At 46.7% G+C, this 22,686-nt stretch overlaps 1 protein-coding gene across 1 annotated transcript in view; it reads right to left on the reverse strand.

Annotated features, from left to right (window-relative positions):
- Positions 1 to 20,355, reverse strand: part of LOC119382172 (arylsulfatase B-like) — a 58,665-nt gene extending 38,310 nt beyond the window's left edge. Inside the window, exons 1-2 of the mRNA XM_049413035.1 lie at positions 20,218 to 20,355; positions 14,682 to 14,841 (exon numbers count right to left, since the gene is read on the reverse strand). Coding sequence (XP_049268992.1) covers positions 14,682 to 14,841; positions 20,218 to 20,355 — 298 coding nt within the window. The remainder of the gene's footprint in view (positions 1 to 14,681; positions 14,842 to 20,217) is intronic.
- Between the last annotated feature and the right edge of the window lie 2,331 nt (positions 20,356 to 22,686).

Raw genomic sequence — 22,686 nt, forward strand, 5'->3', positions numbered from 1 at the left:
GCTGCATGGTAGGCCCCCGCAAAGCAAACTCATTGACTTTTTGGAAATAAAATGGTTTTTTTGTAAATTCGATGTATTTTCTGCCGCATTCCTCGCGCCAACGAAATTCCCGCAAGAGCGAAATTTTGTGCTTTCCCCGCCAATTTCGTTATTGCAGGTTTCAACTGTATACGGCTCTGGGTATACGGCACCCGGCTGACAACTCGAAAGACGCGAGTTAACGCCCGCACACACGTGCGCGTTGCAGCGCGTCAACGCGTGTCTTTTTGACGAGGCGCCGCGCCCTCTCTCTCTGGGGAGAGAGGGCGCGCGGCTACGCGAAGCTGCGCACCCTCCCTCTCCATAGGGAGAGGGCGCAGCGCCGCGTCAAAAAGTCACGCGTCGACGCGCTGCAACGCGCACGTGTGTTCGGGCCTTTAGATCCCGGCCGCAGCGCCCGCGTTTCAGTGAAGGCGAAATCCTAGAGGCCCATGTACTGTGCGACCTAAACTTGAATAAACCTGACGTGGCCAACATAAACGCATCCATCCACTACGGTGTTTCTGATGGCATGATTTGCTTTGGAAGATTAAAGCCCACAAAAGAACTTAGATGCAATGAATGCAGACACCGAGAACAAAAACGGCAACCATACCACGCCGTCATAGCAAACTGTCAATGCCGTTGGTTGGAAGACATAGTGGTGTTTGCCGCTTGATTCTCGGGCTGTATCCAACTATCTATAGAGCTGATAAAATTATGGGACTAACTGTCCATGGCGCGGGGCGAAGCAATAAAACAAATCTTCGTAAAACATGTTGGGATAATTGGTACATGCTTACTGAAAAATATTGGCAGATTCGAAGTACCGTGGGAATCGATGTTACACGAAGCATGCGGCGCGAAGGTGACTGAGGCGTAATTTTTTTACATGTTGCGAAACGTTGCGAAATGACGCTAAAACATGTGCAAATGGTATATGCACAGGCATATGTTAAAGAGGTGTACATCTGTTATATATCCTGTTGTTTAGAGTTGCGTAACGATGCCACAGCAGCATGGGTATTAACAACACCAGACGCAGTAAGCTTATATGTAGTGCTTATACTTGTCCGTCATGATGGAGAACACACGCACGTTTCAAGAACCCGTGTGGACGTGTGGAAGGGGTTCGTGAGAGTTCTCAGGAAGATGAGGGCGAGCGGAATGTCTTTCTTATTGTAACTGATGTGCGCAACACAGGCTTCGCCGATTCTGCTGCTTATCCGTGTGTTCTGTGTCTGGCGGCCGGCGAAGTGGGACGAGGCCTACGTTGAAGTTGCGCATCGGAGTGTTCTTATATGTGCCCACGCCTCCGCACCTGTAATGAAGCCGCTTGCTGTGGACGGCACAGTGGGACTCATCGCTCCATGTTTCAAAAAGTGCTAACCCGCCAGTTTCTGCGAGCAGGGGAGCACGGAGCCTCTCCTGTGGTGTTGAGAGATCGCGGCCGCCATTTCGCCGCTGACGTCGTCGAAAAATTGCTACGGCTCTGTGGGTGTCAATATCGGCATTCCACTCCTTACCACCGGCAGGCTAACGGCCGAGCTGAGCGCACAAATCGTACCATCATCAACATGATTTATACGTATGTCTCAGCGTACCATAATATATCAGACGCCGTATCACAAACGCTTTAAACACCACAAAATACGAGGTCACAGGTTCTATGGCCTTCTTCTCCTTTATGCTTGCTATCTTCAAGTTTTTCTCGACACCATGATTCCTTTCTCGACGAATGAAAACGCCAGTGCCGCACGGGCTTTATGTTGCTCCAAGGAATCGCGTCGACTTGCTCGGCTTTGAACTCGCTCTTCCCATGCTCGTGCTAAGCGCAGTTAGAAGGCCAGACACTGGCCGGTCAACTTCACCACAGGTGATTTTGTCTGACTCTGGACAGCTGTTCGAAAGAAGAGAATTTGCCGGACGCTTCTTTCCAAGCACTCAGGTCCATTCGTCATTACCCAGTACTTCAGTGACGTCGCTTGCGTTGTTGAGACAGTGACAGCTGAGAACAACCGTTCGCGCAATACGTAATTAAGTTTTGCATAGTGCATGATTGAAGCAATAGAACAACCTATCACTCCAAGTGGCTCGGTCAGCTTCATATTGCCCGCGGTGATGAAAGTGCGCAAAAAAAGTAGGGAGAGGAGCAACTTGCGCGAAAGATTGCTGATCGGCAGCTTCCGACTGCGCCTTGTCTTTCCTCCAGTGTTTATTTCTCATTGTAAAGAAACCCATCACACTTGTATCATACATGATACTCTCGTCGGTTACGTATATCTTGTCAGCCAGCGTTAATGAGCGTACATGAATTCAAAATTTTCGGCACGCCCTAGAACGTTTAGTCTTTTAATAAGGTCGTCTTGGCTTGTCTGCGGAATTCACCTCCGGTATTCCTCGACGAAGTACTCCCGTTCAGCTTCCAAAAAGTTTCCGACTAGAAAATTGGCTGTGCCGATTGGAGCAAGTTCTTTTGTGTTCGTGTATGTGGTCTGTGGTCGAGAACTAATTACGGCCGCCACTTCTTTCAGTAGTGTTAATTCTTCGCTATCGAACGTGTCTTTTTCAAGTGTCTTGCAGAGCATTGGCTTCACTGACCGCATCAATCCCTTCCAGCATCCTCCCCACCATGGTACACACGGTACAATGGACATCCATTCGATGCGATAGGAAGCCAGGAAAGTGGCGAAGGGTGACTAATTCATTATGCTCCAGAAGCCTCGCAAGTATCAATACGACGACGTTGTGAGGATAGATAGTCAGGAAAACTCCTCTGCGCGAGAGAAATTTCTGAAACTCGAGGAGGAAGATCGTTGATCAGAGGCCGCTTGTCAGATCGAGGTGCACCACTCTAGCACTTGCACAGGTGAAAACCAAAACGAAATATTTAGTGGTACAAGGCCCAGGCTCCCTTCCTTTTACGTAAAGAGAGCCTGCAGGGTCTACTCCCACAACTTCAAGCATTTGAGACATTCTGATCCTGTCTGCAGGTACAGGCTCATGCTTCACACCTTTAGGTTTTGTGCTGTATCGTTTGCACAAGAAACAGGCATTAATGATTTTTTTGGCTTCTTGTCTAGCCTGTATTACCCTAAATCTTTGTCGCACTTGCATTATTGCGCTTACACGTGACCATGTAAAACATTGTAGTGTGCACCTGTCATAATTAGTCTTGTTAACGCATGTTTACCTAAGAGAATGACAGGATGTTTCTCTTGGTAAGTACCATCCATCCCAAGAAGTAGTGTGCCAAGGCGAAGTATTCCTTCCAGACCAAAAAATTAATGGAGATCTCTCAGTGACGAGTATTTGTTAATGAGATTTCCGCTTGGAAAATGGCATATACCTTCCTTGAAAGCTTCATTCTGAACGCGAAGAATCCATACTCCTTCCGCGTGCTCGTTTATTCACCGGAACTCTTTCTTTGACAGGGTTTTCCCATATGCCGACATCTTTCCACAAACCGCAATACGAGGGCTGTGACATGTAGAAACTTCTGTAAATCACTAAATTTGGTTAAGTCGATCAACGTTTCATCTGTTTTTTGGGCCTCCATGAGGGCATTAGACATTGTAGGCTCCGATCCCAGGACGAAATTTTCTTCTCAGACTGTAATTCGTTCTGCATGCCATTCTTACCTAGCGTGAGCCATTCTGGACCATTCCACGAGATTGAACTTTCGACAAGATGCTTTGCACATACTCCGCGTGTGAACAGGTCAGCTGTATTCTCTTGCCCTGGAGAGTAACGCCATTCTTCATGCATAGTTGCATTTGAAACTTCCTACGCTCTGTTCTTGACGAACTGGTCGAGTTCATCCCCGTTTCCTCGGATACAACTTAGCACAACAGTAGAGTCAGTCCATATAATACAAGGAGAATTTCGGAAATCCTATGCAGATCGGATGTACTTCAACAACCTTGCTATGATGACTGCGCCCATTAGCTCCAGCTTCGGTAACGTGAGCGTTTTCAACTGTGCAAACTGACCATTCGCTGTGAGCGTAGAAATAGACTCTCCTTGCAAGGTTCGTTGCCTTGAGATACGCGCGTGAACTGTACGCTTTCAAAGTAACACCCACAGACATGTGGAGTTGCGGCGTATCCGTGATTCCTTGGAGACTGCTGCTGATGTAGCGCGCAGTTCAAGTCGAGCCAAGCTGTAAGACGTCCGTAGAACGTTCATTGCAAGTCGTACTGATTTCGTCGGTAACTCACCATCCCACGAAACGTACGGGATCATCAATAGCTGAAAGTTTCGCTGTCACTGTGAAGGGTGAGAGTACTTCAAGTGGGTGCAAGACCTCGGATGCTGTCTTTAGCAAATGGTGTTTTGTATTCGTGTTTGTTGACGTTAAAGCATTCTACGACTGACTTCAGATCAAATCCAAAATTGCGATGACTTGTATTGCAGTGCATTCCTAATACAGTCGCAATGAAGCTGGAGCTTCCATCTAATGGCTTTTACTTTGTTAGAAAAATTTATTGCATTGTTTTTTCATTAGTTCTCAACTTTCGGAGGTTCGTTCCGGCGTGATTAATCATTGTATTCGTTCTTTCGTAAACGTTAGACCCTTCTTTGAATGTATCGGCTCCAATCAGCACCTCATCACTGCGAAACGACTTCTTCAGACCTGCCGCCACCTTCTCGTCTTCAGGACCAACGTCGTCTAGATGGTTATAAATGGTAGCCATCATGAGGAATGGGCTAGACGTTGACCAAAATGTCACGCGCGTGATGCCCCACTCGACATGAGCGTTATTCTTTTCGGTTGGGGTGTCAAACCAAATAAATAAAAAAGCATGTCTGTCTGCTCTTGCATTTCACTCTGCAGGAACGTTTTCTTCCAGGTCTGAGATCAGGGGGATCAAAAACCAGTGAAAATGAAGTAGTGCACTTAGAGCTTCAGGAATTTAGTTAGCTCGCTTTTCCCCAGTCGTAGAGTGACAGTAGTCCTGTTGCATGAGACGATGCATCGATCATAATGCTGAGTTTGGTCGTTATTCAATCTTCTTCGATAATATCTCAATGAGGCATGTAATAAACTGGATAATGATCGTGAGCATTCTTGGGCACGACTTCTGCGTGTCGTATACTACCATATAACTGTATCTTAGCGGTCATGCAAACCTTCTTGTCGTAATAGTCTACTCGCAAGCTTCAGCAGAGGTTTGGCGGCAATCTGGCGGTTGTCACCGACGAGGTTTTTGCGATCTTCCTTGCACGGCAACGCGACCACGTACCTGCATTAGACCTGAGTTGGTCTTTAACAATTGTTCCAGGCACTTGGCTGAAGACGGCTCACAGAGGTCCTCAACGCCTATTGCTTCTGGTTTCCAGAAAAATTGCAAAATTTGTGGAGTTATTTGATCTTCAACTTCGGTGATGTACACTCGAAGAACCAGATTATCAAATAAGTGCTGTGGTCGAAAATAAGTCTGACGAATTGGTCCTTGCAGCGTCCATCCGAAGCAAGTGTTGACGGCAGTGAGCTCTTGAACTTCCGTGCTGCGATAACTTCACCCGTCAGGATGGTCCACAAGTAGTGAGATCCTATCAGCACACTATGTCCTTCCTCAACTTGCACAAACATTTGGTCGTCAGCCAAGGACTTGTTTTCCAATCGCAGTTGTACAAAACGGGTGTCTGTTCACGGTGCAGCGATGTCGTGTCAGATGAACGCAACAACAATTGCTTCCATGAAGTAAAAGCGGGTGCTGTGTTGTCTGCGTACCGGCACTTCAATCACTTTGCTGCTTTCAGTTCGAGAAGATATTGCTGCCAAACGTGTTAAGCACTATCTTTCTCTCTCCTGCTACCCTGAAACTCATCTTCATTGCTACGTCTTCGTTGATGAAAGACCTCTGGCTTCCGCCATCCTAAAATACCTCTGACAGATCGGCGGTTGCTGTTGTGGATGGCCAAAGCGCGAAAAGTCTACAGACATACTTCGTTGTCCTTGCTGTTGACTGTCTCTCTACTAAACGATAAGTCTATGGAGCGTGACAGTAATGTTTCTGGGGGCATGAATACTGCAGTGTAGCCCGGGTTCCGGCACTAAAATAATATAAAAAACGCGAGAGACTGACTCAGACACTGAGGGCCCGTAAGAACATTATCGTCGTCGTCTTCGAGCACCGCCCTTTATTATCGCTTCTTTCTCTACAGGGGTATTGCGTCAGTGCTGGTAATTATCCGGAAAGCTTTCCTTTGCTGACTTCTATTGCTTTCCCATGGTCACTTTCTATTGCGATGTCGGATGTTTATCATGAGACACTTCGTTCACGTCATGAAGGGAATGGAAGTCTTCATGCCACGTGATGCTGCTCTACTGAAAGATGGTGCTGTTTCAACAGTTTTCGATAGATGATGCTGTTTCGATAGTTTTCTTCTATCACCCTATCTCACTCGTCATTACATGTAACAGCTCACAATACCCACCAGTCCTTGCCTGGTATTTTGCCTACTGCTTGCTCGAGTCATGCGGCTACATTTGTTGTTTGCTTCTCATTTAAATACAACCTGCCAAACTTTGATTGTATGCTCTTATTTCTATTTTTACATCCCATTTGTAATGTAATTCGTTCATGATCACTACCCAAGCTGTTAATCACTTCCTCGTCTATTCTCATTTCTCTCAGTTTGTGATAAATTGCTTCAGTCATGAGACAATAATCGATCTTCGATTGCATGTTTCCGACTTCCCACGTGATCTGCCCATCTACACTTAGGCCCCGTGTTAACTATCTGAAGACTGTGTTGCTCGCAGAGATCTAGCAATACGTTCCCATTGTTGTCTGAATATCCGTCAAGGTCATGTACACGGGCATTTATGTCCTCTAGAAGGATAATTTCGGCCTCATTACGAGATTCCTTAATATCCGTCCTTATGCAAACCACTATTTTTTTATGCTTTTCGCTGCAGTTATTCCCCGTCCACAAGTAAGCTATCCCTAGCCACGTTTTCTTTCCACCTACTGTGCCCAAAACCAGAGGTGCTCTGAAAGCGTTTCATTCACTCTATCCCATTTGGCTCCGCGATAAATTAGCATTCCAACACCCCCACCTTTCCTTTCTGGTATGATCCTGTTGCACTCTTCCCAAATATAAGTGCCAATGTGTGGTGGCTCTTCCAAGTGTCCATCTTGGTAGGAAGCGCAGAACTTTTACAAGAGGACACCGAAAGAAGAGGCACAAGCGCTTAACTTCAACTAGGCGTTTATTGCAAAACGTCAGAACACGCGGAAAGAACTTTGTTTTTTGTATGGTGTATTGTATGGCACGACACGTGGGCTTTGGGTGGGGTGTTCTTCGTTGCTCTTCCTTTCTTTCCCCCCTATATATTCGTACGTTTTGCAATAAACGCTTATAAGCGTTTATTCAATTCGCTTAACTTCAACTACAGTTGAAGTTAAGCGCTTGTGTCTCTTGTAAAAGATGCGCGCTTCCTACCAAGATGGATCCATAAGAACTTGCCCGATAAATTTGTCTCTAAGGTGTGTTCCTGTAACCGCATTAACGCCTATCTGTTATTTGTTTAACTGCTCCTCAATCTCTATCCACTTTGCCCTTTTTCTGCCACCCTGCATGTTTATGTAACTAAATGCACCACGCGCCTTCTCCGTCTTTCTTTTACCCTTTTTTTCTGGTTTTTCGCAATACTACCCTTCCAAGAGTGCCCATGGTTATTTTCTTTGTTACTAGCTACCCCGGACTCCGAAAGGCCCGCGTGCCCCTCAACTGCGCGTCCTGCCGGTCGCCAACCCACCTCCTGACCAAGCCTGTTATCGAAGGGAATTCTGTCTCGTTGGGCACCACTTCGCCTGTAGAGAGCTGTGAAAGCTCCGTTACGTGAAAACGACGTTACAGACAAAGAACCGGAAACTGGCGGCGCGCTGATCGCCGAGCTACAGCCAATCGGAGACGGCCGAAATGGGCCGATCATTGGGTGGACACATCCAGAATAGCTCTCCTGGATTGAGACAAACCAAGCCAGATTGAAATATTTGCCAGGTGTCGCCGCCAGTCGGCGCCACGATGACAACACTGTTATCGTCGACGTTATCGTTACTAGCACATCGTCACTCACGGCATCTTCTGCTGGCCGTTTTGGAGTGCAACAGCGCGCTCTCACGAGCAGCACTCTCTTTGCTGGTTGAAACGGAGCGCGCGCTTCGCGTTGGGCTGGCTCTTTTCGATCACTCTCCTCTCTAGTCGAGCGCTGTGAGCTGCTCCGAGCTACTCCGAGCCCTTTCGACGGGGAAATGCGAGCGGTTCCGGTCACGTGATCACAAACAGCGCGGTGGTCGCGGCGGTGTCATATGAAATGAACGCGTCGTCTGCTATTTGCGCAATTTTGTCAACATGTGAAAAAAGTGATTGTTCGAGCACTGAGTTGATGTTATCTGCTTTGTAGACCTACCCGGAAGCCAGCGGCGAAAGCTACGGCAGCGATGACGACTTCAGCTGTGCCTGCGAGCGGCAATTCGCCCAGTTGAGCGCTCGCGTGTTGATGTCTTGTTGCATCTACGCGTCCGCCATTTTAAGACAGCCTCGACTAGAAACCGGATTTTCGCTGCAGTCATGTCATTCCTCCTGAGCCGGTTTTCCTCCGGCAGCGAGTGTCACGTTCGGCTCGCGTGTTTATGCTCTGCCTCTGAGTGCAAGCGACGCCGAATTCGTCCGCCTCTGAGTCGCAGGCGACCAGTCGAAGATACCGTCATGGCTATCAGGCCGGTGTCGGGGCCTCGCTAAATGCGTCACAGTAATGTCGATGCCGCAGGGTGCTCAACACCCCGATGAGTTTTCGTGTACTGTTCGCCGTCGAAGTAATATAACTTCCACTTGACGGACACCAAATGTACTTTACTAAAAAAAAAAAAAACCTTATGCATACCAAGCTATCGAGTGAAGCCTACATCTCCACCTTGAAGTTTGATGTCAGAGCTCCTTTACAATAGCAATTGGCTCTTAGGAAGGGTTGCAGTTCTCCCATTCAACCTGACCGCCTATCTTCCTCTAGCAAAATGGTAATGAATTTAATTTATACAATTACCTCTGCAAATGACGTTAATAGCCGCGTTAACAAGTCTGCAGCTATAACTACAAGAAAAGTTAGCGCACGTTTAATGTCTCCTTTTTTTGTCCTTGTGCTGCTTCTGTGCGAAAACTTATTACGTTCTGCTACCAGCAAGGCCGCATTTCTACCCTTGCTGTTACGAGGGCAGCGTACAAATATCGCATTTTCCTTATTTTGTGGATCTTCGGACACTTTTATAAAAATACATAGTATATTGCGGTAACTTCTTCCTCATGTTAAAATTCTATTAAATCGCATATATAAGTTGTTCCAGCGGGCTGGCCTTTCGTAGTGATTGATATTTACTTCGAACAAGACAAAAGCGTACCAAACTCGACTAGAGGTGGCCGCCTAAACCACTACTGTGATGGCTCAACAATAGTAACCGCAAAAACTTTTAGACAAATGACGGAAAGTTACACCAACGAGTGTCTAATAGTTTTTGACGCTTAGTGGTGTTCAGTATGGAGAACAAACCATGGCCCAAACCTTCACGTTGTATCGGCGGCGTAGTTTCTACTCAGTTTCTTTGTAGAATGCGAGCAGTGAAACACTTCAATCTCAACATGTACTATGTTGAAAGAAAAATAAGTTGTCAGCACCTTAACCATTGAATCAGAAAAGTGCGGCTAAATAATTTGCCCGCCTGCGGGTAGACAGATGCCGCGAGAAATACGGCGTCCCAGCTGATTGGATGGATGGATGGATGGATGGATGGATGGATGGATGGATGGATGGATGGATGGATGGATGGATGGATGGATGGATGGATGGATGGATGGATGGATGGATGGACGGACGGACGGACGGACGGACGGACGGATGCTATGAGCGGCGTCCCCTTTATAACGGGGCGTTGACAAGTGGGCTACCAGGCTCGAGAAACAAAAGAACTACATTTTTTGTTAACGTTGGTCTAATGCCTTCACTTCCAGTAAATCTGCCCTACTACTAAAAAAAGAACAAAAAAAAACGTCAATTCTCAGCCCAGTTCTCTGCCCTTTATGGCAGAATGTACTTACTTTTCTCAATATTTATTCTTGTCCATTCCGACCAATTGTCTTCAACGAATACTACAACCGTCTCTTATTTCAATCGCGGGCTTATTCAGCTTTCCATTGTTGTCCCTAAAACCCAAGGCTTCATGTAGACTCGTGCGCAATCGTACACCTGTGTGGATGTCTCCACATTCAATCAGAATATGCTCCGCCGTTTCCTGATCTTCCCCGCAGCACGTGCATTGTTCTTCATCTTTACTGAATCTCGCTTTATAACTACGCGTGCTAAGGCAACCCGATCTGGCTTCAAACAGTAAAGCGCTTTTCTTTAATTATCGTAATATGCCATCCTCTTATTTCATTTTTGCCCTTTCGGTAGCTACTCAGAGCTGGTTTTTTCTCCATAGCTCCCGTCCAGTAAATCCTCTCCGCCTCTCTGACTTTTCACTTAACGCTCTTTTGTTGCAATATCGCTTACACTACCAGCCGTATATTTACCAGTGAGCCTCCTAGTTCTTTTTCTCCACTGTGTGTCCACGCTCTTCCTGTACAAATAAGGGAACACCTTCTCTGCCCATCTACGCTCCTTCATATTCCTTAGTCTTTCTTCAAACCTTATTTTGCTCTGAGCTTCCCTCGCCTCAAAACATGCCCATCCCATATCGCCCTTTACAGCCTCATTTGTCGTCTTCCCGTGAGCACCCAACGCGAGACGTCCCACAGTCCAAAGGTTTCACAGCGCATACAACGAGGACGAGCAAAGAAGCGACACACACAGCGTCTCTTCTTTGCTCGTCCTCGTATGCGCTGTGAAACCTTTGGATTATGCTGCACCAACTAGCCCAACGCTCAACCTTAGTCCCACAGTCCCTTGATTTATATCCATTCCCTATTGCACCTCTGCTCTTATGCACACCACTGAGTTCCCAAAAGTAAGCCCCGGAAACATTACACCTTTCCACAGACCTCGAAGCACCTCGTACCTATTGTGTCCCCACAACGCTCTCTGCTTCATTATTGCAGCATTCCTCTTTCCTTTTGCTACCGAGGCTTTTCCCTGTACCTCCATGTATCTGTCACTCTCATTTACCCATATTCCGAGTTACTTGTATTCCCTGACCATCGGTATTTCTCGGCCCTGTATTGACACCACCTGATCACAGGGTTCATTGAATACCATCAATCCACATTTTGTTACACTAAATCCTAGTCCAAGAGCGTCACCTTCCCTTCCGCATATATCCGCCAGCCGCTGTATATCATCTCGACTGTCCGCAAATAAGACAATATCGTCAGCATAAAATAAACCTGAAAACTTCTGCTCTCTCCATGTAGCCAGCTTATAGTCATGTGGACCATGTAGTTAAGGAAAGCTAGTATAAGAGCCGGGTGCTATTCGTATTGAAACAATAAAAACAAAGGCTTCCTGTAGTCAAGAAAAGCGTCTGATTGTGTGTTAAAAATGTGAGGGTCTCTGCCCTCCCTTGCTTCGGGGCTGGTACAAGCTTGACGATAAAAAATCCAGCCATATGCACGAAATGAATGATGATGATCGGGGGAAGAACTGCGGATTGTTCGGTAAACGTGAATCTCCCGTTTGTCATTTTTGCCGTTTTGCCGCCGTTTTCCCCGCCCTCACCTCAGGAGTAGTAGCTTGTCGTCGACGCTCCCGTTGAGCCGCCACATGCCGCGCCTTAAGTTCGTTTTCATCCTGGCAGAAAGAGAATGTGTGGTCTGGAACACGCTTACATAGGCATTTGCACCGCAGCGTCCTCTCGTGTATTTTCCCTCCAGGGTGCATTGTGGTGTCATATGCTTGAATAATGGGCGTTTAATCTCGCCATTTTAATGGTGTTTTGACATTTTTGTTTGGTGGCATAAAGAGAATTATGGTATAGAACGCATCTACACGAAGTGAATGGTGACTAGTGGGTGAAGGTAGGTCCTAAGGTCCATAATGTCTACGTTGTAGTCGCCCATTAGTAGGAAGGGTTTGTACTTGTAGGAGTTTTATATTGTTCTGTCACAATTATGATTGATATTAGTGTACTGTTCAACTTTTTTGTGTGTGTCTATTTGTGTTTTGTATTTGTGTATTTGTATTTTGTGTTTGTGTATTACCCGAGCATCGCCTCGTATAATATAAACTGAGTGACATAAGTGACAGTCGACAACAAAGCTCGGTCCTAAGGTCGCTAATGTGTGCGTTGAAGCCGCCGACTAGTATAAAGGGTTTGTGCTTGTAGGTGTTTTATATCGTACCGTCACACTTATGATTCTTGTTCGTCTATTCTAAACCTTTTTTAATTCACATACACATATGTTTCGACTGTAGCAACGGTTTTCTAACCACCGTGACAGCGGACAGTGAGCGTCGACGAAGCTAGGTCCTAAGCTCCATAATGCCTACCTTGAAATCGCCGACTAGTGTAATGGATTTGTGCTTCTAGGTGTCTTCCATCGTTCTGTCACAATTATGATTGATATTGGTCTATTGTTAAACCTTTTTTACGGGATTTTACACGGTGCTGCGCCATGAGCACGGACACCGCACAACGGACAAGCCTAGACTCTAAGGTGCTTTGCCCCTAAAAGAAAATAAACCTGCTACGCTCTAATGCCATTATGATACCAAACTCATTCACATATGCAATCAAATCATTCAAAAAGAGCGCGCAAGCTAAAAGAAATACCATTTGAAATAAACCTGAACCGAACGCTTCGTTCACATAAGATTAAGAGCGAAGCTCTTCTGTCTCAACGTAAAGTGTGTGAATGTGCGACCGTTTTCGAAAACTATCATCATCGTGAACGGGTATGTGCCGCAGAATTTGGGCAATGCCCACTACACACCACCACGGCGTGGCCTGTAATAACCCTGAAAACGAGTACAGAAAGAGAGAGAGAGAAAGATAGAACGAGAGAAACAGAAACGAAAAAAATATGCAAAGAAAGAGAAAGAGAAAAATTCTTGCCGAAAAAAACGCCAGGCCTGCGCGGAAAGCGCAGCACAGTCACAGCGAAAGCTGGAAGAGCGGCATTTCTAGAGCCTGTTATAAACTCTGCTGTGGCTACTAATACAGGTACATTAGCAACGTACCCACTACGCAACAAAGCGTAATTTTTGAGAAGTTGGGAAGCACCCAGCACGACATTATTCGTTGTTCTGCGGAGAAGCGAGGTACCATATGTAAGCGATTATGTGCAGTTTGTTGATGCGGCGGTTGATGACGATGAATAATTATGGTTGCGCCCTTTGTAATGGGTTGGAAGCTTTAAACTACCCACTAGTTACGTAATGCATATTGTGTGACGCCCGGTCGTTATTTAACTGTCCCACCACGCTTTATAACACACTTTAACCAGAGAAACGTAGAACGAGAGAGAGAGAGAGAGAGAGAATTGACTTTATTGAGACCCTGAGGAAATGGATCATGGGAGCCTTATGGGCTCCCTTGGCAACCAAGAGAAGTGCACTTGCGAGGAACCCACTACGCTATAAATCATTGTAATTTTTGAGAAGTAGGGCAGTAGGCACTGTGCCATTTTTCGTCATTCTACAAACAGCCGTGGTACCTGCTAAACGCATGTAAGGCATTATGCGCACTTTGTTGATGCTGTGCGTGATGACGATGAAGAATTATGGAAGAGCTCTTTGTAATGGGTTGGAAGCATTCAACAACCTACTCGTTGCGCAATTCGCATTGTGTGACGCCTGGTTACAGAATTCGCGTTGTGCGACGCTTGGTGCTTATTCTACTCTTTTACCACGCTATATTGCATATGCTAATGTGGTTCCTTCCCGACATGAAGCCTGTATAGGACCTTTTTACAAAGCAGTTTGAAGCACCGGCATGGCTCAGAGGTTGAATACTGGGCTCCCACGCAGAGGGCCCAGGTTCGAACCTCGTTCCATCCTGGAATTTTTTTCTTATTTAGTTTTTTTTTTCTTATTTCGAGCGATACTGGTTACGGACACCGGCGGCGGCGGCGGCGGACAACTACGGCACCAAAAACGGCCGGTGAAATGATCTCATAACAGCTTTCGCTGTAAAAGATACTCTTCATGAGGTGGGATTCAAACCTGCGTACCTTCGAGCCGAAGGCGAGCGTCCTAACCACTCGGCTATCCAGGCACGCTAGCAGAGTATAGTGTAGCAGGGGGTGGGTGGGAAAGGGAAGTGAGCGTGAGGTGGAGAGATGTGATGGTGAGAAGGATGAGTGAAAGGAGGAGGGGGAGGGAGTAAAACATAGCACAGAACAAATGAGAAAAAGACCAAGGAGGAAGCCGCGCATATCTATTGTAAACCGCGCTAGACGTGCTAGATGTGTCGGTCGACTGGCAGTGCGAGCGGCAGCGGACCAGTTCTTCGTTGTGCCAAGCTTCGCGCGACTTAGTGCAAACTGCCCGAATTTTTTTGTACGATTCATGTTGCATTGCGTGTGTTTCGCTCTTGACGTTGTCATTAAATAAATATGCACTCTCACAAGTTCACCATTTGTTCTCTGTGAATGACGTTTAAGCAAGCTTAGGTGAAGTCATGTGCTTTCTCCAGGTGTACACTGAATGACTGCGACCTTGCCTGTGCGTATTGGGTGAAGTCCGGTCATTAAGGCGGCCCTCGATGGCGTGCAGTACGGCGTTACGTAGTAGTTGTTCAGTATGACACCGTCTGCAGCCAGGGCGTCCAGGTTAGGCGTCGGAATCTGGGAAGAGCCGTGAAAGCTGACGTCGGCCCAGCCCTGCAGTGACAGAGTAAGATCATGAAATTATCCGCGACCGTACCCTAGAAAACATCTTAAGCTAAATTTTTGCATCAGAACAAATTCAAGCCTAACAATGAGTACCACCTATTGGTAGCAAAGGTGGTCGGTCATAAAAAATAGGACTTGTGAACGAAAGGATCAGCATTACCAGCCAAGGCAATTTTGTGGGTAAGGTGTCGCGCTGCTAAGGTTAAGGACGCGGGTTCAATTTCCCGCCACGGCGACCAAATTTCAATGATAGTGAAGTGCAGGAACTCTCGTGCCCTTCGATGCAAGTCTGCTTTTAATCTTTCACGCACAGAACTGCATTTTTGGCAGAAAACAGTTTCATGCAAAAAACAGTGAATTCTTTCTGAGAAAATGATTTTCTCTTTCTCACAAGCAAAAAAAAAATTGGCACCTTTAGTTCAAAAGATATGAGGTGGTCACCTGAGGTGACCACCATGCAATGCAGTAACGGTCAATCAGTCAGTTTCGCTGTAAGGCTGCAAAATAGTGCTTTTTTCCCTGCAGGAGCACGGCAACATTGTATATACCACAGATCCATCTCAATTTTGAAGGCTCATTAAATTATTTCGCAAAACTTTTCCTCCAAGCACCAAAAAAATAATATGTTACCAGCCTTCTAAGACCCTTCATGCATGGTGGTCACTCTAGGTGACCACCAACTTCAACGACACAGTGCTCTGTGCTGACTGAGTACAGCTCTTAATTTCTGGATTCCTTGGTATTAGCTACTTATAAAATGTGTTGTTCTAAGCTATCAACTTAATACCAACCGGACGTACCTTAATTTCTGTAAACATATCCAGGGTCCATCGTTTAGCGCGCGTTGAAGACGACGGTAGCCGGATGAAAACAGACGTAATCGGTAACAATAAAGCCCAAACGAAGTGGCATCATCTCTGTCTCTATGTTGAAAGCTTTAGAAACGTGCCGTATAAAATTTGACACGAGGGGCTCGTGTGCTTCAAGAGAAAAAAAAATGAAGAAAAGATGGTTACCGTGGGAGACCACCGTGCCCGAAAGAGTTAAAGAAAATCAAACTGAATCCGCTGTCCCCCCGAACGCACGCCTCGTAATCATGGCGTAGTCGATTTAAGTCGTAACTCTCGGCAAAGCGAAAAATCGACCTGACTGCTTCGCATGAGGTCGAATCCCATAACGCGTAGGATCTGTCGGAATGTTTGTCAAAATAAACATGCGCAGGCTTACCAAAATCGCGTAGAAGCGCTACATCGCCAACAATGCGCTCAACAAGGTTCCTAGTGTTTCTTTAACTCGCATGAATGTTCGGAAACGTACTCTGTGGATCGAAAACAATTTGCGCTGGCATGTTTATCTATATGTACAACGAAAGTGATGTCGTCATGCTGGTATCGCGGTCTGAAATTGAACTTCTGAGGTTCTTCGACTAAGAAAAAAAACAGAGCGTTCTATACAAAAAGTGACGCAACTTTTCTACCTGTTCACATAGTGCCACAGCAAATAACACGCGGTGTTCAGTGTGAAAGTGCAAATGTAAGTAACATTAAGGCGAAAGCCTTATATGCCTCACTAAACACGAATTCTGACCGTCGGCGTCTCGCATTCTGTGGCGTCGGGGACGAGTGGTGTAGAAAATCATGATGACGTGATGACGTCACAATATGACGTCATCATGACGTCGCAGATAGCAAAACTCTGTGACGTCATTGTGACGTCCCAAGTTCTGGCGTGACTTCATGTGACGTAACGCCACAAAATGCCGTTGTAGCGCCCTCCTTTGGGCGGCGAACAAAACCGGAGAGCGCGCGACCTCAAGAGGAGAAAATAAAGACGGCGCTTCGCAGTGGCACGTGAAGCCATGGCTCGTGTTCTCTGCCGGCGTCGATTCTGGTTCAGCCCTCCTCTTCCTGCGCTCGTGTGGCATAAGACTACACCGTCATCACATGACATCGTAGCTTGGCCAAATGTGGGCTGATCAAGGAGGCAGTGCGAAACCAGTTGAGTTGCCTCCGATTCTGGAGGTAGCGCGAAACCACGCTAGGTGTACAAGGCTTTCGGAGGGTGGCGAGGCAAGATAAATTGATCAAGGGAGCCTATATGACCGGCCGTTCATGTAGGCTCCCAAATACATCGACTGGGAAGAAAAAGATGGCTTTCGCCTTCGATTCGTCATAGGTGAATGCAGGGGCGTAGGCACAAATTTTTTTCGTGGGGTGAGAGGGGCACCACTTTGATCTGAAGTGAGAACTGTGTAGGCACATGCGGTTGAGTGTCATTTCGGGCTTTGTATGCCGTGGCAAAAAAAATCGGGGGGTGGGGGGTGGGAGGTGGGCACTGGCCCGGTCGGCCACCCCCTGGCTACGCCACTGCATCAATGAACAAGCGACCCTGTGATCTTTTACGTCGTTTTTTGGCGTAAATAAGAACGTTATTGGTAAGGGTTTTTACATTCGAAGGCCCCGTAGTTACGAAACTGCCTGGAGGCTCTGCTAAAACTGAACGTGTGTATATTGTAACGTGGTTGTGACGATGAAGAACGCTCCTGCAGTAGCCGGAAGTACCACCAAAGGAGTGATCGATGTATAAGCGTCCCGTCACTCGAATTGCTAGAAAAAGAAATCAGCTATTTGACGTCACGCACGTGACAAAAAAAAATGATGTAACCTTATCGTATTTTTCACTCTTTCGTCTATCTACTTATTCTTGGTTTCGTCAATAAAAATTTCAGCTGGCAGCCGGCGCCCGTCCCTGTGTCACTTTCCACCGTCCTGTCTTTGTGCTGTTTTTCATGCCTGAGCACTCTGTTACAGCTTGCTTCAGTGGGCGGCATTGAAGTTGTGCGAGCTGAATCTGCTCTTTCAAAGCGCGGTTGAATCGTTAAACTTGACCGTTAGCTTGTGGATAGTAGTTCGAAGAGCAAAGATGCTGTATACCTCTGTCGCAGAAGAACGTCTGAAATATTTGCGACTTAAACTGAGGACCATTGTCCGTGACGATTGCCTCTGGAAAGCCTTCCCTACTGAAAAGTGCTGACAAAAATGTAATTACCGCTTCAGAAGTGACTGCATGGGTAAAGACAGCCTCAGGCCACTTAGAGTGGTAGTCAATTAATGTAATTGCAAATCTGCAGTCGAAAGGAGCACGTTCGACTGGACAGACAATGTCCATGCCTAGCTTTTCCCAAAGGTTTATTTTGCCATGGGACAAGCTGTAAGCGTGCAAAAACAGGTTTAGCAGATTTATCTGCTGCTTCACATACGATGCAGTTGCGAACTGCACGTTCAACTTGGCTGTCTAAGCCAGGCCACCAGTATCTTTGTTTAAGTCGCTGCTTAGTGCTGACAATTCCAGGGTGACTTTCATGAGCCAGGTGTACGAGTTTATTGCACAGTGAAGCAGACATGCTGACTATCTGCGCGGAAAACTAGGTTGTCTACACAGGACACATCATTTCGCAAAGTAGGGCAGTAGTTCTGGCTGCAGAGACTTCTTTTCTGGCCAGCCGTTAGCATTGTGTGGAAGCACTTGTTGCAAAGTTGTATCTTCAGCAGTTGCTGCCTGTAAATCAGCTTTACTCATGCATGGAGTGACGAGAGAGATTATCTCTTCATCCAAGTCTGGAGAGACTGGAAGTTGCAAAGTCAAACGAGAAAGTGCATCCGCTACAACGCTATTTGAACCTTTGCAGTACTGTACAGTGAAGTTGTAATAGAAAAATCCTGAATGGGCGTCGGCCCTCTGATCCAGCAGAAAGTAATGTAGTAAGTGCTTGATGATCAGTGCGTAATGTAAAATGTTGACCCCATAGGTATACATGCCATTTCCCGCAAGCAAAGAGGCATGCTAGGGCTTCACGCTCACCAGTACGAATATCTGCGTTCAGCAGGTGACACAGTTCTCGAAGCAAAAGTAGTTGTAACTAACTGGTCACCTTTGCGTTGTTGAAACACAGCACCCAATCCCGTGTTGGAAGCATCAGTTGTTAAGCCTATTGGAAGCTTCTCGTCACAGAGTTGAAGGCCGGGGTTTCAGCTAGTATATCTTTGATGTTGTTGAATGCCGACTTGGCTTCATGCGACCAATTAAATGTTAGGCCTTTACGCAAATTGGAAGGCGATGGTTCAACAACGACAGCATAAGGAGGAATGAACTTTGAGTAATAGCCAGCGAGACCAAGAAATCAATGTAAGGATTTACAATCTGCAGGAGCAGGTGCATTAACAAGAGCATGCAATTTGGACTCAAGAGGAGACAATCCTCTGGCACTCACATTGTGTCCTAAAATTGTATTTCTTGGACAGCAAATACACGTTTGTCGTTCAGTTTCATCCCTGTGTTGCTTATGCGGCTGAGTACTACTTGTAAATTAGCATCATGTTCAGCACGCGTTCGACCCCAGAACAAAACTTCATCTAGGTAGCCCAGTACTCAAAGGCGTATCTACCGGGGGGGGGGGGAGGGGGCAAGGCGGTGCTAGCCCCCCCGTTGAGAAATGTTATTGGGGCGGAGCCCCCCCCCCCTCACTTTCGCAAGTGATCATTGTCGGCTGTAGAGTGGGAAACTAACAAGTCAGGAAAAGTTTTATTTCAACGGAGCAGTAACGTAATTATGTAACAAAATTGGTCCTATGATTTTGCTGTGACGACTGTCCTCGTGTGTCATGACCACGCATTGTAGGCTTTCTGCGGTGCGGGCTGTCTATTCCACGCTTTCGCGACTTGCGCTCGAGCATAGCAGAAGACGTAGGACGGTGAAACTGAGGCGTGCGCGATGACGGGCTACGACACAACAGCGAGCGGGACTAGTGACCATGCGGAGATGGTGACCGACGATATTGAATGGAAGAAACGTCACCACCGTTTGACTGAGGTGACTCGCGGTGAGATTGAAGTTGACCATCCTCTGCTTCTGTGCAATGCTTTTACCCTTAGGAAGCCTGACGACAATACCACCGGGTGTTGCAATAGCGGGCCACGTGACCAATACGATAGCAGTTGTAGCAAATGGGCCAGTCATCGCAAGTCCTCCACTCGACGGGATTGCGTGGATGCACCCGGAGTCTCTGACCTTGGGCGTAGGAAAGTGGCTGACGACGGTCAATCGGGCGGGCGGGAGCTGCGGCGCACACAGTGTCCAGGACAATATTAGAAAGGCCTTGACGAACCGTGGCATGCACGAGAGGTACCATTTGGGAGCGGGAATCACAGGCACGAGAGCACGTGGAAGCAGGAGACATAGCTTCGAGTTCTCGTCGGATTATCTTCGTGACGTGCTCTGCAGTCAGTGGCGCCTGTGGCACAGGTACATCTTCGCACGACCATGCTGCTACTGTGTTTGGAAGTCAAGCGAACTGCTGGGCAAGACGTGGCTTTTGACGCCCTCAAAAGGCTGGCACTCCCGGATGATGGGATCTACCGTGTCACAGTCCTTGCAGATTAGGAGATTGAAGGCATCATCTGCTATGTCTTTGAATATATGCGCTGCCTTCTCGGACTCCTCCATACCGTCGCCCCTTTGCGGCAAAGGGCGAGCACGTGTTGTGTGTAAGACAGGTAGGACACCATCGATGACTGAGCACGAGATGCGAGCTCGTTCGTGGCCGCTATCTTCCTACCAGTCGATTTGCCGAAGAGGGCCCGCATCTTTTCTTTGCACGCTTCCCAGCTGCTAGTTTCTGCTTCGTGATTTTCGAACCACATCTTCGCTGTTCCTTTCAGATAAAATAGAATATTCGCAAACATAAGCGTGTCTCCCAGCGATAAATCTTACTTGTTCTTTCGTTCAGCGGCAAGCAGTGTTCAATGTCGACATTGTCAGTCCCGCAGAACTTGCCAGCGTCTTTCAGCTGAGGAAGAACAACCGTTGTTGTTGCGGTTGCCGCTACAGGAGCCGAGCCCTCTTCTGCCGTTGTGGAAAAAAGCAAGCGTCGGCTGCTGAGGAGCTCCGTTATACCGTGTTGGTACCTAGCGCCTCCACCAAAATGTTACGGGATGAGAATACCTAAAAGGAAGAGATAAATATATTGACAAAATATAGACATAGTCCTTCAGCCAAAACGGTGGAGCAGCAACAACGCGAGCGCTATCTAAATCGTGTTCATCGCCTCTGTTGAGCATTCCCTCCTGTTCATCACGGCTTGTAACAAAACGAAGTGTCAGTCAGCTGTGGCGAATACCCTTAACCACGGCCCCTTGTAAGCGGTATGTGCCACATGTGTCTGGAGGAAAGGGTTTGACGACGTACGCGACAGGATTTTCACGACAATTATTATAGCGCGAAAACAGGACACAGACAAAAGGTACACGAAGACGAGCGCTCGTTTTCATGTACCTTTTGTCTTTGTCCTGCTTTCTTGCTACAACAATTGTGATGACCTACCAACTAGCCCTAGCCGCCACCCTTCTAAGGATTTTCACGTTATTCATGTCATGACCAGACAGTCATTCGTCAAAACATCTCACCTCTCATACCAATTTTGGTGTACACCGAGTTATAGAGGCGCTTACGAGAGAACCCAGACACCGGCGGCTAGATAGATAGATAGATAGATAGATAGATAGATAGATAGATAGATAGATAGATAGATAGATAGATAGATAGATAGATAGATAGATAGATAGATAGATAGACAGATAGACAGACAGACAGACAGACAGACAGACAGACAGACAGACAGACAGACAGATAGATAGATAGATAGATAGATGGATAGATAGATAGATAGATAGATAGATAGATAGATAGATAGATAGATAGATAGATAGATAGATAGATAGATAGATAGATAGATAGATAGATAGAAACGCTCAAGTTACCTTGGGTTCTCTAAAAAATGCTTCGCATTGAATACATGCAAATTTCATCCTTTTAGATAGAACACAAGACATGTTATAATGAGAAATTTTGCTGGTCAAAAATTTACGATTATGGTAACGAAAGCAACGTGGAATTTGAAGTACATCAGGCACTACTTCGCCACCATGAGCACTGGCGATTTCCTTACCACGTCATCCGCCAGGAAGAGCACTATGTGTGGCCTCAATCGCTCGCAGCGTGCCTTCGGCAGAGCGCTAAGGCAAATAGCCAGGAGGCACACGCTAGCTTCTGCTACGCTGCAAGAGAAGCGAAGGCCATTAAGAACCACTGTACTCGGTATGCGACGGAAAACCTGCTATATACAATTGATATCGGCCCAACCACCGTCTAACGAACAAATTATCAATTAGGGAATCTTCCTTTTTAGGAGCACTCGCAGAATACATAATACGAACCGTAACGGACTAATAGCAAAACCATAACCATAGCCATCTTTGTTTTCTTGTAGAAGGTCTTGATTTCCCATAGTGTTTCTAGGAGTAATACCCCTGTCACGTGATCCCGCAAAAGCTCTAGATCGTAAGCGGTCTTTTACAATGCTGAAAGACTTTAATGAACAGGCGTTTCATATGAGATTACGTTGCAAATATTTTTAGTGTTTCGTTCCGAACGCGCTACCGAAAGCGCGGTGCTACTTCTGAAAACAGAACCAGCCCCAATAGAATGACCTGTCTCGATATATAATGTCCAAGTGTCCCTCTCCAACCACTGTGGCCGTTGCCTTTTGTGCACGCCCAAAGCTGCTGGTGACCGCCGTTGTTCGTGATGTTACGATGCCACGCAAGCTTCGTGCGCCCGTGCGTGCGACGTGCTAGCCGTCCCCACGTGATATTTCCGACCTGTTGAATCTGCTTACGAATGTAGACAAAGACATAAGCTTTAAAGGGTTTATTACACCTTCTACGAGATATGAAGTTTGCCTTTATGGTCAGCCTAAGCGGCGGAAAAAGAAACACT

Source organism: Rhipicephalus sanguineus, chromosome 2 (assembly GCF_013339695.2).
Source record: "Rhipicephalus sanguineus isolate Rsan-2018 chromosome 2, BIME_Rsan_1.4, whole genome shotgun sequence".
In the NCBI taxonomy this organism is placed as follows: domain Eukaryota; kingdom Metazoa; phylum Arthropoda; class Arachnida; order Ixodida; family Ixodidae; genus Rhipicephalus; species Rhipicephalus sanguineus.